The sequence below is a fragment of the Amphibalanus amphitrite genome, unplaced genomic scaffold (assembly GCF_019059575.1).
Source record: "Amphibalanus amphitrite isolate SeventyFive unplaced genomic scaffold, NRLGWU_Aamphi_draft 000087F_arrow, whole genome shotgun sequence".
Lineage (NCBI taxonomy): Eukaryota > Metazoa > Arthropoda > Thecostraca > Balanomorpha > Balanidae > Amphibalanus > Amphibalanus amphitrite.
In genome coordinates, this window is record NW_024881583.1 from 51,620 (window position 1) to 65,520 (window position 13,901).

The following is a 13,901-nucleotide window of genomic DNA, read 5'->3' on the forward strand; positions in this document are numbered from 1 at the left end:
ACGCGCCGGCCGTCCCGACGGGAGCCCCACAGCGGGCTGTGTGCAGACGTTTCGATTTGACGCTCGCCAGAGATTGGTGAGAGAGAGAGAGAGAGAGAGAGAGAGAGAGAGAGAGAGAGAGAGAGAGAGAGAGAGAGAGAGAGAGAGAGAGGGGGGGGGGCAGCCACACTCCTTCGACGTAATTTGTTTGTCGTCGAGCTCTGAGTTGGGATGGGAAGACTCAAACTTTTCGTAATCTCGTTGACTGAGCAAAACTTGGCAGCGTTATAATGCCGCGTGCGAAGTTTTCCACTTTGATGTGTATTAGCTAGCAATCTCATACAAACTTCACTTTGTGACGATTTTACTGCGTACAATTAAAATGCGCTACCGCTGCACGACATTAATCTCTTTTTTCTCAGCCGTACCTACAGCCGTGTATAATGATTCTGCCATTTAGACAGAATGCACACCAGCAAAGAATCAGATAACCGGCGGGTGTCATCCTGAACCATATCACAAATATCCCAAATGACAAGATAGCTGCCGTTCAATAAACCGTTGTCAGAAAAAATGTGCCATAGTGTGATGTTCAAGCCACTGTAACACCGTCTGCCAGGCGACCTTCCAGTGATGGTAACTTTAACTGACGTGACATGTTACGTCCCATTTGATGGTCCACGAAAGTCTCGACGGGTCTCATTCATCGTTGCTCAAAGTATCGGCCCGTGATGTCTAATTCGGAGCGACAGCCACGTTCGTGACTTGTTCGTGACGAAACCGTGACGCGACGCAAGCGTGATATCCGCGTCACGACTATGGACGTGATGGAGCCGGGAGCCGGACGAAGACGGATACGAAAATCGTGAAGAGGTGTGTTGCTGCGACAGCACGCAGGCCCGGGTATCCTACGTGTCACCTCTCCGAGATCAATGTCCTCTGTGCGCTGCAAAACTGGCGTAAGGCAGCACAGATCCTTGTCAGTGGGTGTCTGTGTGTCGTCCACTGTTCGCGCTGAGGGTGACCGGTCGGTGTCGCTGCATTTAGAACACTCAACTCAGTGTCGGCCGCTGTCGGACTAAGGTGCTCGCTGCGACAGGCCGGCCGTGCAAAAACCGGACCGAGTTTCAAATATCCGGTGCGCTCTTCGCGGTTTGTGAGAGCTATCTGCCCTGAATCGCACTTTACGCTAGTGCTGTCAGTGCACAATGTCCGTTGCGTTTTTAGAAATCCATATTTGTAATTTTCACTGGAATATTGTTTTACCTAGCTGCCTTTTCATCGCCTCATGTTTGGTTATGCTGAGTGGGTGTGTGGCCTTCCAAAATGGCTGACTAGGATTGGGACAATCCGCTTATTCTGTACCAGTGTTCTCCTTCCCTGGTTTGCCGACGAGCACTGCCGAGGCCGTGGCCGGGGCTGAGCTGCACGTGCTATTTTGCTAACGGAGCGTGGCCCACGACCTACCCGGTAACAAAGCGGGACCACCAGCCGTCCGGAGTGGTGGCGGGGGAGGTCACCGCTGCACTGTGCGGCCGGCTCACCCACACATGTGCAATGCTAGCGCGGAGATGTCGCAGGACAGAGGGGCGTTATAGGGTGGTCGGAGGAGTGCCATCAGCATTCATGCGAGTCGTTTGATGATAAGCACGGTGAGGTTATCTATAGACGCTGGGGCTCTCCAGCGTACCTAACCTCACGGTCCATACCAGCACCTCACCTCCACGCTTTGGAATTCCAGAAACACGCCCCTTTCCCCGGCATAATTCACCCTGGGCTGACCACAAAAACTGGCCAGCGCGTAGGTGCCGCGGACTGAGCCCCTGTCCGCGTGACTGGTCACCATGGTCTCTAGCACGCAGGTAGAACCCCTCATACCCCGGCCGGCCGGCGATCCAATTGGTGACGTCACACGGAGCTCTCTGACGTCACACAGTCCGGTGTGTCGTCACAGTAGCCAGAATCACATTGGGTGATCGGGGAGTGACTGACGTCGTCGCTGTGGGTGATGTGATGAATCAGGGACGCGGTTTCCTTCCTTATTCATTCAGGACCAGTACTGGTCAGCGCCGATTCTGTCGACAAGCAGACAGGCAGGATTCCTTTCAGTTCGGTGATTCATTCCTTAGTTTCCGGTGGATTAAGCTCAATGGGATAGGTGCACACTTTCTAAGAGCTGTAAATGGCTTGGTGACGGGGTACAGGCCTTGCTGTTTTGATCTCATCAAAGATGGCCTCATTTTTAGTTAGTGTGTCAGTCCGCCAGTCGGCACCCAAGCTTTAAAGGGACTATCCCACCTTCTAAAATGTTGTTAAAACCAGTTAAATTGTGCCCGACTTTATAGATTGGATGACCAGGAACACGGTTCTGGCATTTATTTTTCATTAAACATCTTAGGCTTCCCATATTCCAAACACAAACTTTCAAATATGTGACGTCACAGCCCAAAATTACCTCCTTCCCCAGGCCACATTACTGTCATAAAGTGATTCTTTTTACTCTGTAGGCACCACAACAAAGTTCAGACCAAGTTTTAAGCGATTTTTCAACGAACAAACCCATTTAAATCAGAATGACTAAACGAGGTGACGTCACACTAACGGTCGCTCCATGTTGAAGATAGGGCCTTGCACAAGGCCCATGTTTTCAAATGAAGGGAACGAATTTCTTCAACACCAAGAGGCCGCGGGGGTTGCAACCTAGATAGAAAGTGGTTTCTGAACCTCGCCGCAAACTTGGCTATCTCAACTCAAACCCCATGTTAAAGGTGGGGTAGTCCCTTTAAAATGCTGAGGTCATTTGAGGGTAGGATTTCGCACAGCGGGTCTGGCCCATATCAGTTCAGCTCGGGTTCATCTCCCGTTCGGCTAAGCCCCGTATTTTGTCTCTGTCACGCCGACTCTCAGAGATTGAGACACCTCGTTGGTGGGAGACCCTCTGGACGGACGAGATTTCCACGAAACGGTGTCTGCAGCGGTTCTTTGAAGGCGTCACCGATCCTTTGTCTGCAACAGTGGCGGAGAGAAGCGCCCGGGCCGTGTGTCGGCTGTGTCAGACGTGTCAGGTGTGTCAGTCGTGTGTCAGTGGTGTGTCAGTCATGGAACAGCGTTGACAATACGCGGAAACAGGCCGCGTAACGTATCCGGCCGTGCGTGCTCCCGGCGCAAGATCGGCGCAGAAAAACGCCGATCCACCGACAAGCCGGAGTTTTGACAGCACAAGCCTGCTGTAAGGAATGTTATGGAATGTCCGGTAGCCCAGCTCCCACGGCGATGTGATAATCCGCGCAGCATGACAACGGAAAATGGCTCTCCCTACCACAACACGGACCCGCGGTGTGGAGTGTGTTACTCGTGTGACGTGTATGTTGGAGACCGGTGTATAACAAGCGATGTAATGTCATGTTCATCGTAGCACTTAATCTTCTGACCTGACATTATTTTAAACAAAATGAAACCAAACAATGGGTAATTGAGCCGAAAGAATAAACAGCATTGAATGATTCTGATAAACCCGTCAGGTCGGTCGGCTAACGCCTTGAGTTCAGATGCATCCCTCGTATGAAGAATTATAGGGACTGTGTTTTTACTAATTGATAGAACAATAAATTAAACAAATTGCTGAGACGGTCAGCTGATCCAGGAGTTTGGCGGGAATTCCGTCGAAACAATGAATAATTTGATCATTACAGGCTACAGAGAGGTGCGCAGGTGTGGTAGGTACTTACCATTTCTTAGCTTGGGTCTTTCCAGCTCTGTTGTTTTCGTAACAGCATCCTGACTTTCCAGTTGATTATTTCCGTAAACAGGTGCTCTCATTTACTATCGACAAACTGGAGCACCACCTGACCTGACAACAGCTAATTATACCTAATGACGTCCTGCATGACCTTTTCCACTTCAATTAAGCTCAGTCCCACTACATCAGCTGCAGATTCACCGATGACCATTGATCACAGAGCAGCAGCCCGCCGTATCACACGGAGGCGATACCCCCCCCCCCTTCCCCGCCCAGTCGTGAGGGACGACACCTCGGTCTGTTTAGACGCGGCTGAATCAACACGATGACGCGTCTCGGTCCTGACCTTCACCGGGAGCCACGAGTCGACCCGACGGCAGACGGGGCCTCGGCCGATCTGGGTCACGCTCGTAGGTCACCGGCTCTGCTATCTTTGCCTCCGCAGCGGGCGGTAGATCCGTGACCGTGTAACTCAGTGGCTCTTTACGGACTTCGTGTTCCTCTTCACACGGTAGATAAAAGTTATTCTGGTGACCTCACGTGAAAATGGCATTTCGTAGAATCAACAGAGCGCATGTGAACCTGCCGCAACTGGTAGCTGATTGGAAATTGGCTTCAGTGGCCGCTCAAAGCCTCATGGTTCACTAGTTTTGTGTCTGATTGAGGAAGGAAGATGCAGAGAGAGAGAGAGAGAGAGAGAGAGAGAGAGAGAGAGAGAGAGAGAGAGAGAGAGAGAGAGAGAGAGAGAGAGAGAGAGAGAGAGAGAGAGAGAGAGAGAGAGAGAGAGAGAGAGAGAGAGAGAGAGAGAGAGAGAGAGAGAGAGAGAGAGAGAGAGAGAGAGAGAGAGAGAGAGAGAGAGAGAGAGAGAGAGAGAGAGAGAGAGAGAGAGAGAGAGAGAGAGAGAGAGAGAGAGAGAGAGAGAGAGAGAGAGAGAGAGAGAGAGAGAGAGAGAGAGAGAGAGAGAGAGAGAGAGAGAGAGAGAGAGAGAGAGAGAGAGAGAGAGAGAGAGAGAGAGAGAGAGAGAGAGAGAGAGAGAGAGAGAGAGAGAGAGAGAGAGAGAGAGAGAGAGAGAGAGAGAGAGAGAGAGAGAGAGAGAGAGAGAGACGTGGTCCGCTGCCACGAGCACGGATCTTCAGTCACGGATCTGAGGAGCAGCCCCAGGTGTGCCCCGTCTCGTTGCGTTTTCGTTGAGGTCAGGCTCTCCCAGACAGGGCCGGCCTTGGTCTGCCCTGGCCGGGGTCAGTCAAGTCCCCCTGACCTCTGCTGCTGTTGGCCGGCGCCAAAGTGGCGCGACGGCACGGAAACTGAGGCGAACTTCTGCGCTCGTGCATCTTACGTGGAACAGGTGTACCTTTTAATTACCTTGAAGTTAGCTTCACGTCTTCCTAAAAACTGCATTAGGTACCTACCGCATGCCTTATTATCGTCTGTTGGTTTTGTGAGGGGCTGTTGTCTTCGAACTTGGTTTTGCGTTTGTGGATTTGGCCTTTGTTTTTATGAACAGCTTCTTCGCCTTTTATGCGTTGCTGAACTAAGTTGTACACTACTTATTCTTCCCAACCATGGACGGGCACCGCGATCATTCATGTTGTGTTATCGATAGTTTTCACTGTTCCCAGACTGTGCCCATTTACTGAGTTATCGTATGTGGTGCAATGGTGCATACTGCACTGCATATGCAGCCCAAGGTTTGCGGACGTGACATTTCCCTATTGATATAAATCAAACAACTTTGCATGTGGAAAGGTGTGTGAAATAGAGGCCTGATAAGCTCCACCGTTAAGTCGATGTATTTACTCTTTGGCTTTTATGCAAAGACTTTGGCCTTTATTTGTGTATGGATTTGCGGTTGATAGACAATTCATAGGCAAAATCGGCTGCAATCATTGCAATGCGATGGTTGCAAGCGGCATTGAGAATGCGACGATACCTTATCGACCGTTCCTTCAAAAGTTGAGCGGTGATGAAAAATGCAGTTTTCGGAACTGCATGTGAACAGGGAAGGAAGCATTATAATTGGTTTAAAAATAGTGCAATCTATGAAATAATAAAACCATACACAATTCGCGAATGCGAACTTCTCCTTTCGTGCTTGCAAGTACCGTTATTTGCGTGCTCGCCTTAAGTATCCCATTACCCTGTTATTGGCTAATTGTTGCAAGTCTCACACAACTCGTGATTGTCGGAGTCGTTCTAACAGCACGTTTTGAGACCCAGCTCGAGCACGCTCTCTATTCCAAACTTGAGTTTGTACATATTGTGCTCTGCGTCGTTAGTGGAACAAAAACATGTTTTGGATTCACGCGGGTGGAAACTTTGCCGAGTTCTACACAGTACCAGCCTGCAGCATTGAGTACTTTCTACCTCTCTCCTGATTCGCCCCTGGTAATACGCAATGGGAATGATGTTCTACGAAAATATTCCCCCAAATGCGTCAGCCACTGCCTCTATCAGTGCACTGGACAGTGGACATCTCCAATTGCTGTTGTTGTTTAAAATACATTATGTTGGATGGGTCCCCCTAGCCAGTTGCATCATGCGGAGCGGTGCGGTCTCATATTCCGGATGCAGCTTCCTGTAGCGTAGGCAGGATGTCTGTATCGAGTGATAGACGCTGTGGTACTGAACAAACCGAGCGACCAACGAGCATTAGGCCTTTTACAGTTGACCTGCTCGCGGTTGACGTATCTGCACGTATTTTGGTACAGTTTTATTATTTGACTGTTCCCACCTGTCAATTGCTTTGACGAATAATGATAGAAATGAGTATAAAAATGTCGATAACCAGCCTCAAAGCCAACCAAACAGATGGGCACTTGTAAGCCTGCAAATTCCAACCTTACAAATGGATACGTTAGAAACCATGCTCCGTTTCAACTACAGTTGTTCAAACACAATTTCGGCTGTTGAACCGTAATTTTCTCGCAGCATTGCACCATTGTTTCAATATTGACAGACGCCCCACGAATCGTCAATCATGTTAACATTGCAGTTTTTGCCAAGCGACCGCTGCATGCTGACCGGAACAGAATGTTAATTAGACGTAAACGGTGTGCTCGCCTATACGTCATCAGTCATCGCCTATTTCAACATGGGCGTTCACTTTTCTCACCAGCGGAATCAAGCGCGCACGCACTTAGCATTCGGAACAGTGAGCGTAACCATGCACCACGCATCAAAGGGTCAGTGATTCCGACGGCATTTGCACGCTGCAGACACCCACTGCTGTGTTCACTCTCAACACCGTGACCTGCGAGACCCACCCTGACCCGGCTGACCCCATCGGAGCACACACGACCCCGTCTGACCCCAGGGACCTTCATCGCCGGCTGAGCACTGAAATCGCCTCGCACTGGGCGCACAGCGCTGGGAGCTTATTTCAGACCTCACTCAGATACTTTGCGGGGTTTATGGACTGTAATCCCTGACTTCTGTGACATTCGGGCGGATATGGACGCCGTTGTGGCTGAGGAGAATGGAAGTCACAAGGCTGCGACCGGAGATTTGAGCCATCCTCTCAGCTCGCACTGCGGCGGCTGTTTCGCGCGGGCCCGTCGTACCGCGAACGGTTGGCCGACTTTGAGGCGGTGCCAACGGGTGACGGAGAGGTTGGCGGAGCGCGACCTCTCGCCTGCCAACTGCCCGACGTCGACACGAGGCGGCGCCGGGGACCTGCCTCCCTCCCCGCTCCGCCCCCGGCGCCGGGGACCTGCCTGCCCCCCCCCCCCCCGGCCCCGGCGCCGGTGACCCGCCAGCCCCGCCCCCGGCGCCGAGGACCCGCCTCCCCGCTCCGCCCCGCCCCCGGCGCCAGCCGTGGCTCCGGAGTGTCGCCCCGTGTCGCCCCGTGCCCTGTGCTCCGTCACGTCCAAGCTCAGTCCGCGACTCCGCAGCCCGCGGCTCGAAGCTCGGACTGCAGCTGGATTTACGGCTTTGGTCCTTGCCGCGCTCTCAAGTGGCGTTTTGTCGGTCAGCTAGGCGTCTAAACGCCCGGCACGTTTGACATTGTAGCGTAAGCTAAGGAGGTCAGATACCGATTTGGCCATTTGCGCTTCTCAATGACATTTTTACAATATCCAAAATAATTTAGGTAGTTGAATTGGTCTGTCTGTAATAGGTACCACTGCTAAGTTTCAATCCCCACTAAGGTATATGAACGTTGCCGAAACTTGCTTTTGGGACGATGTCATTTGATGACGAAGTCGATCCTTTTACGGCGAAGTGATGTCTCGCACAGGTCCACGGTCCCAGCCTGTTGGGTGACCCACCTTTGGCCCGGTCGGGCCCAATGCATCCGGTCGGTAATGGTCCGGTCCGACCCGGTTCGGCGCCCGATCCCCGCGGGGAGGGGTGCTCCAACTGGATGATACTGATGCTGGTGGAGCCGAGTTGTGGTCGCACATGACACGCCGTTTTCACCAGCTTGCTACCTGCTCACTAGAAAATGGCTAACATAAGTTAAATGAGATTCGGATTAATTGTTCTTGCTTTAGCAGCCTTACTGGTGTGCTGACTTACTTCGCAATCATCAGACGTCAGCTGTAAAAGTTGCGTGTGCCCTACATTACAGGTGATATAGATACTTTCTCTCGACTCCTTGCAGGCATATATTTTTTACTATTGTATTCTAATGAGTTTTCTCTGTTTTGTTTCAGGATTATTCGGCGAGTTAGCGGAGTGACATGGGTAATTGTTTCACCAAGGCACAACTGAAGCCAACCATCATGGGGCAAAGCAGCTCACAACGTAAGTAACATGCCCCCAGGCTGGTCCCTACCTAATTATCCTGATAATCGCGCTTTACCAGACAATGAAGCTTAAACTGCCGCAATTTTTGTCATCACAGCACGATACGCTCGCAGCAATACTTTTTTGTTAAAACCATAGGTACCTATTGTGTGAAAATTTGGTTTAATGTTCCCATTTAAACATTTTCATTTGAATAATTATATAGCGCCGCTTAGGAGCACATGCATGGCTGGAACTACGATTTATAGATTGTAACTTGGTTGTGGTGGCACGAGGAAGTTACCTTCGAACAAGTCAGCAGCTTGAAAACGAGAGCTCTATAGCTTTCCAGAAAGGCTTGAAACAGCCAGCTTAAGAAAGCTAAATGTGATGTTAATTATTGTTGAATTTAACATCAAGCTACGATCTTTTTTTTTACTAATGCCTGTCTCGTATAAACCGTACCTTTACTAGTGGACACCCTTTCTCACCTATTGAATAGGGAGCTGTTGCGCCTTTTCTCAGCGCTTTGATTGCCTTCATACCCGTCCCGGACCATTGTATCATCGCAGCATTCTTCAGTACCGAGTCCTGCACCCATCGCATCCCCGGGGAGGGGCGCTGTCCTTTCCGCTCGCATCAGATAATACTCTTTCCCTGCCTGCCCTCCCCTCACCTCTTCACTCACCATTCCATCCAGCAATATCCCCTTCCCCAAATGTGGAGGGATGCGCCGGCATTGTACCCAGGGGAGCGGCGTGCGAACCGAAGATGCGACTCTGTAATTATTCTGACGGTGTGTCGGTCCCGCCCGGCCGCCTTATGGACGTGTTTGTTGATTTTGTGAACATGGAGGGATGAGGTTTTTCGATATTCCGCCCGAATTTGATAGCGCACCATATAGATCACGGGGATATACGCTCCCCGTCTTTATGCGGCTTGTTGGGCAGGAGGCTTGATATTGAAAGATGGTCGCAGTCGTAACGTGTTGATATGATTACTGATATTCTGCAAAGAGGGAATGAAGTTATGTCATCGACGGAGACGTATACATACATATATAATTTATCACTAAGTGAATTGACTTCCCTCGTCAAATGATGCATGCATGTGGCGAATGAATGCCTTTCTGTGTTCGATCTTTGCCATGGTCGCAGAAACGTCAATCAAAAGAGGCGAGTGCGCGTTCTAAAGCTGTTGGATTTCAATACACGCTTGTTGTACCTCCTTTCGAAGGCCATATTGGCAGTGATTTGACTGGGTAGCTCGTTCAAACCAACTGCACGGAGCGGATGGGTTTGCTGCAGGCTCTGGCTGGGTCTGCCGGAAGTCGCGTGCTTCTGCTGTCACCGGAAATGACGCGTGTTTGGGATTGACCGACTGACCGACCGACTAGTGGTCTGCGGTTCTATCATGGGACGTCCTGAACTCAGTTCTGCACTCCGGGACTGATGGACTGGGTCGGACGCGTCTCACTCACGGTCGGCCTTTCTCAGTGCGGGACGGTCGTCAGAGCCTTCCATCACGTCGTTCGTGCCGACTCGGAAAAGGAAAAACAGCCAAACACGGTCCTGGTGAAGACGACTGCAGTGGCCGGTCCGGACCACCGCGCTCCCGATGCTATCAACCCGACTGTTTTTCCGCACTGTCCGTTGGGTGTCCGGCTCGGCTTTATAACTGGCACAGACCCACCACGTGTCGATGTGCAGCGGTCCACCGAACGGCGCGCTCGAATTAGATGGTAATTTGTCGTGTCACGGCCGGCGCCACGGCCGGTTTCAGATTGTGATCGTTCCATATTACAGCCCGTCAGCCTTGCACGATGACATCGTCCAGACGGCGCCGCCAATGGCATGTTTTTAGTCACCAGCCTAACTCCACTTCCACTTTGTTTTATAGTCGACTGTGGGCGTCTTTGTTTTTAGCGCACGGTACTCTGGTGTTTGTTTTACGTCGTTTTTATGCGATCCGAAAGTGTAATTAATCATGTTTGACCGTCCTGTAGGCGCCGCCGAGGTTTCTCCTTTCTGCGCAGCCGGTCCGCGGTGAGGTTTGGTTCGGCCCGTCTCACGCCACCTCGCGCCGTGCTGTCTCTTCACGGAACGACAGCTGGTCAGCGCCATGTGATCACTCTGTTAGTCACTCTCGTCCTGTTGCTAGGCCGGTCAGTGTGAGTCACCGAAGTCAGTGGTCCATGGGCGGCTGAACTGTGCCGTGTGGGTGTCCGCCGCTCCATCGTCCGCCCATAACTGGCCCTTATCCTCGCGCGAGCTGGGGAAGGTGGCGTGACCCTTATCCCACGCTCCTTCTGTCTTCGGTTATTACAGACCTCGCTTTCCAAAATATTGATCACCTCGCACTTTTCCCTACCAACTAGATTCCACGCTTGACTAGCTCCAGCCGATTGCAACAACGTATAGCGCAGCATTTTTCACTGCAATTTACCATCAAACCGTCCCACCCCATTTTCCCACAATCATCATGCCACCACCTTCAGCCATTCCCACCATTCTGCATCATTCCTGAATGAGCCATACAGCACTGTGTCTCCCGTGCAGCAATTGCGGCACCAAAGCAGCTCAGCAGCAGAGGAGGTGACACACTGAGAGCGTTACGCCCCATTCTCTCGTCTTCCCGCCTCATTCTATCGCCTTCTCGTCTAATTTCGACGCCGACCCGTCGCCTTGCCGAGCCATTATGGAGCTCTTGGAGCGGAGCGAGGCAGTCGCGGCACCCATTACCGCGGTGATAGCGCCGACGCGCCAGGCGCGTGGCTCTGGTACCCCCGCGCTGGGTTCGCTCGCGTGGGGCCCACCAGCTTAGAGAGGTACAGGCAAGCAAACGGGAGAGGAGCGTGGCGTTTTTGCGCGTATCGAGGTGTTCCTCTGTTTGGAGTAATGTGCCTTAGATGATGCTCTGCTGGTTTGCAGTTGCTATTGAGTTTGATGGGGATCGTTAAGGTATAATACCTAGTCGACATTGCAATGAATGGATTGGCGTTGCAATGCTGTCATTCGTCGTCCTGGAAACGACGGTACACACAGTCGTTACGAAATTGATTGTCGCTCTACCTAGGGTGGCGATAGACCCTGAACGTCCCTAGAGGACAGCCCGGACCAGGGTATATTGAATTAGGGCCCGGACAGCCGACGAATAAATGATTGACACGAAACCACAATGATCACCAGAAACATGGCACATTGGCTGCTATTGAACTCTGCTCTTGCAAAGCAGGGATACAGTTATCCGAAAATCTACAATCCGATCACGTTTTGTGTCCGTTCGGCGTGACGTGCGGCGCCGTCTGCGGCAGTACTTGTGGGGGCGGCACTGGCAGGCGGCAGCGGAGCCGGCGGTTAGGCCCGCGCGAGCGGCCCATTTTCCGTGTCAAGGTGTGAGCTGCGGCGGCGCGAGTTTCCTTCCCCGTCTGCCGGCTGCCATTAAAGGGACCCTCCCACCTTCAAAAAAGTTGATGAATTGGCATAAAAGTGATGTAGCGTGAATCACAAAGAGCGAAAATGAACATCTACCAAATTTTACCGGAAAATATTCACCCGTTTTCGAGATATAAGACTTTTATTTTTGTTTACTTTTTGGGAAATCCGCTGTTTCTATGACGTCACATAAAGGTTTTCTTTACGTCGGCATTTGGAAGCAATAGTTTGGTATCAAAGTGCGACAAATATTGCGCGAATGATGCGTTTATCTTATCAAGGTCAATATATGATGGCCAATAAAGGTTCCAGGACAATTCTTATGGCATTTCTTCGTATCGCAATTCTTCGTCTGCAAATCTTCGTCAGGGCATTTATTCGTACCTATCGCATTACTTTGTCTCGCACCAGGGTATATGAAAATCGGCTCGCATTTCTTCTTCAACGCAAATATATGCAAGAGTAAGCATTGAGGGACAAATAAATGCACCGACGAAGATTTGTAGACGAAGAAATGCGGACGAAAAATTGTGCTACGAAGAAATGTCATGCGAGGATTCGTTCGGGTACCATGACATTTATGTGATTTCAAAGTCAAGGTTCACAGCTGATCTGCTAAATCAAGCCAAGAATCCAAACTATCAAAAAACTATAAATATTTGTTTGTCTGTCACAGAGGTCTCAAGCAATATAAGGTTGACATATGTTGAATCAAAAATCTACTGCCACAACTCACATCTCCTGCCTTAGTTTATCATTGTTGTTTTAACTTGCTTTCAAGAGAAACAGAAGTCAGTATCTGATATCACTTCAGATGATTGTTTCAAGATCTGAGTTCAAATGGAAATAAAAGCAAGATCAAGATGAAACAGGGATTATTGCTGTTAAAGTAGTTTGGCCATGATACAACAAGCACATAAATCATTAGCCAAATCAAATACTGGTTGGTTTGTCAAGATGTTTGTTGTCTGTCGTCTGTCGAGCTGCTATGAACACTGAACGCTCTCACTCTTACTTTAAAGAGAGTAGTTTAAGTTGAATGGTAGTGAGCTGTAATTAGACAGAGCAGCTATTCAGTGCTCACATCAAGCCAGGCTAGGAAATGGCATCAACTGTGGTGGGAGGAAGCAGGTTCGGCAGCCCTATGTTGTAAACTTCTGTTATGTCTTGTGTTTGATCAACTGATGTTTTCTGCTCTGTTTTGTGCAGTGATAGTAGCAGGTAACTGCATGCTTGTCAAATTATGTGAATAAACGAATTCATAACATTGCATTTTTCTCTCCATGCAAGGAACAAGTAAGATGTTGTAGAAAATGTAATAGAGGGCTGCATTGCTGATTTTGCACTTTATCAGAGCTTTATTTAGAATTGCTTTCCTGAAAGCTACACACAGGCCACAGTGCTGAAATTCACAATGTCATAGCTTTTGGCGGAAAAAAAGAAAAGACTTACCTAGGTAAAATTGGCTGAAAGTATGGCAGAGCAGGTCTTGATGCGTATGCCCATCCGTGTGCTTGCCGAAGCCGAACTGACTGCAACACATTTAACTGACCACCATGGTGGCTGGCATATCCTGAACTTTCACCACTCTAAACAAGACAACTTTCAGCCCTCAGCATTGTATTAAAACACTGTACAAAACACTCAAAATTTGTTTCAGTGCCATCCACGGACAACATCAGTCGCCATTCACCAGGCCAGTAAAAACAGAATAGATAATAGCTTCAAACCCATGCAGTCAGAGGAGAGTTACTAGGTCTGCACCTCAAAACAAAATCCAGGTGACATTCACCACGCCAGTAAAAAACAGGTACTTAGGTAACGTAACAGCTTCAAATCTGGTAACATGTTGGTCGGACTTTACACTACCATATTTACATGGAATAATATGATACCAAACAATAGTGCAACCATTCTGGACAACAAAAGTGTATGATAAAATTAATTTAGAATACTCTGGCAGCATGATTTACGAGCACAGGCAGGTGTTACCTACCAGCCTTCTCAATGCTCGTAAAACCAAC

At 49.9% G+C, this 13,901-nt stretch overlaps 1 protein-coding gene across 10 annotated transcripts in view; it reads left to right on the forward strand.

The window, feature by feature from the left end:
• LOC122379904 (tyrosine-protein kinase Src64B-like) overlaps positions 1 to 13,901 on the forward strand; it is a 55,678-nt gene that overhangs the window by 20,116 nt on the left and 21,661 nt on the right. For all 10 annotated transcript variants that reach the window (XM_043362520.1, XM_043362526.1, XM_043362525.1 and 7 more), the window contains exon 2: positions 8,371 to 8,461. In XM_043362520.1, the coding sequence (XP_043218455.1) occupies positions 8,398 to 8,461 (64 nt within the window). In that variant the 5' untranslated portion in view covers positions 8,371 to 8,397. The remainder of the gene's footprint in view (positions 1 to 8,370; positions 8,462 to 13,901) is intronic.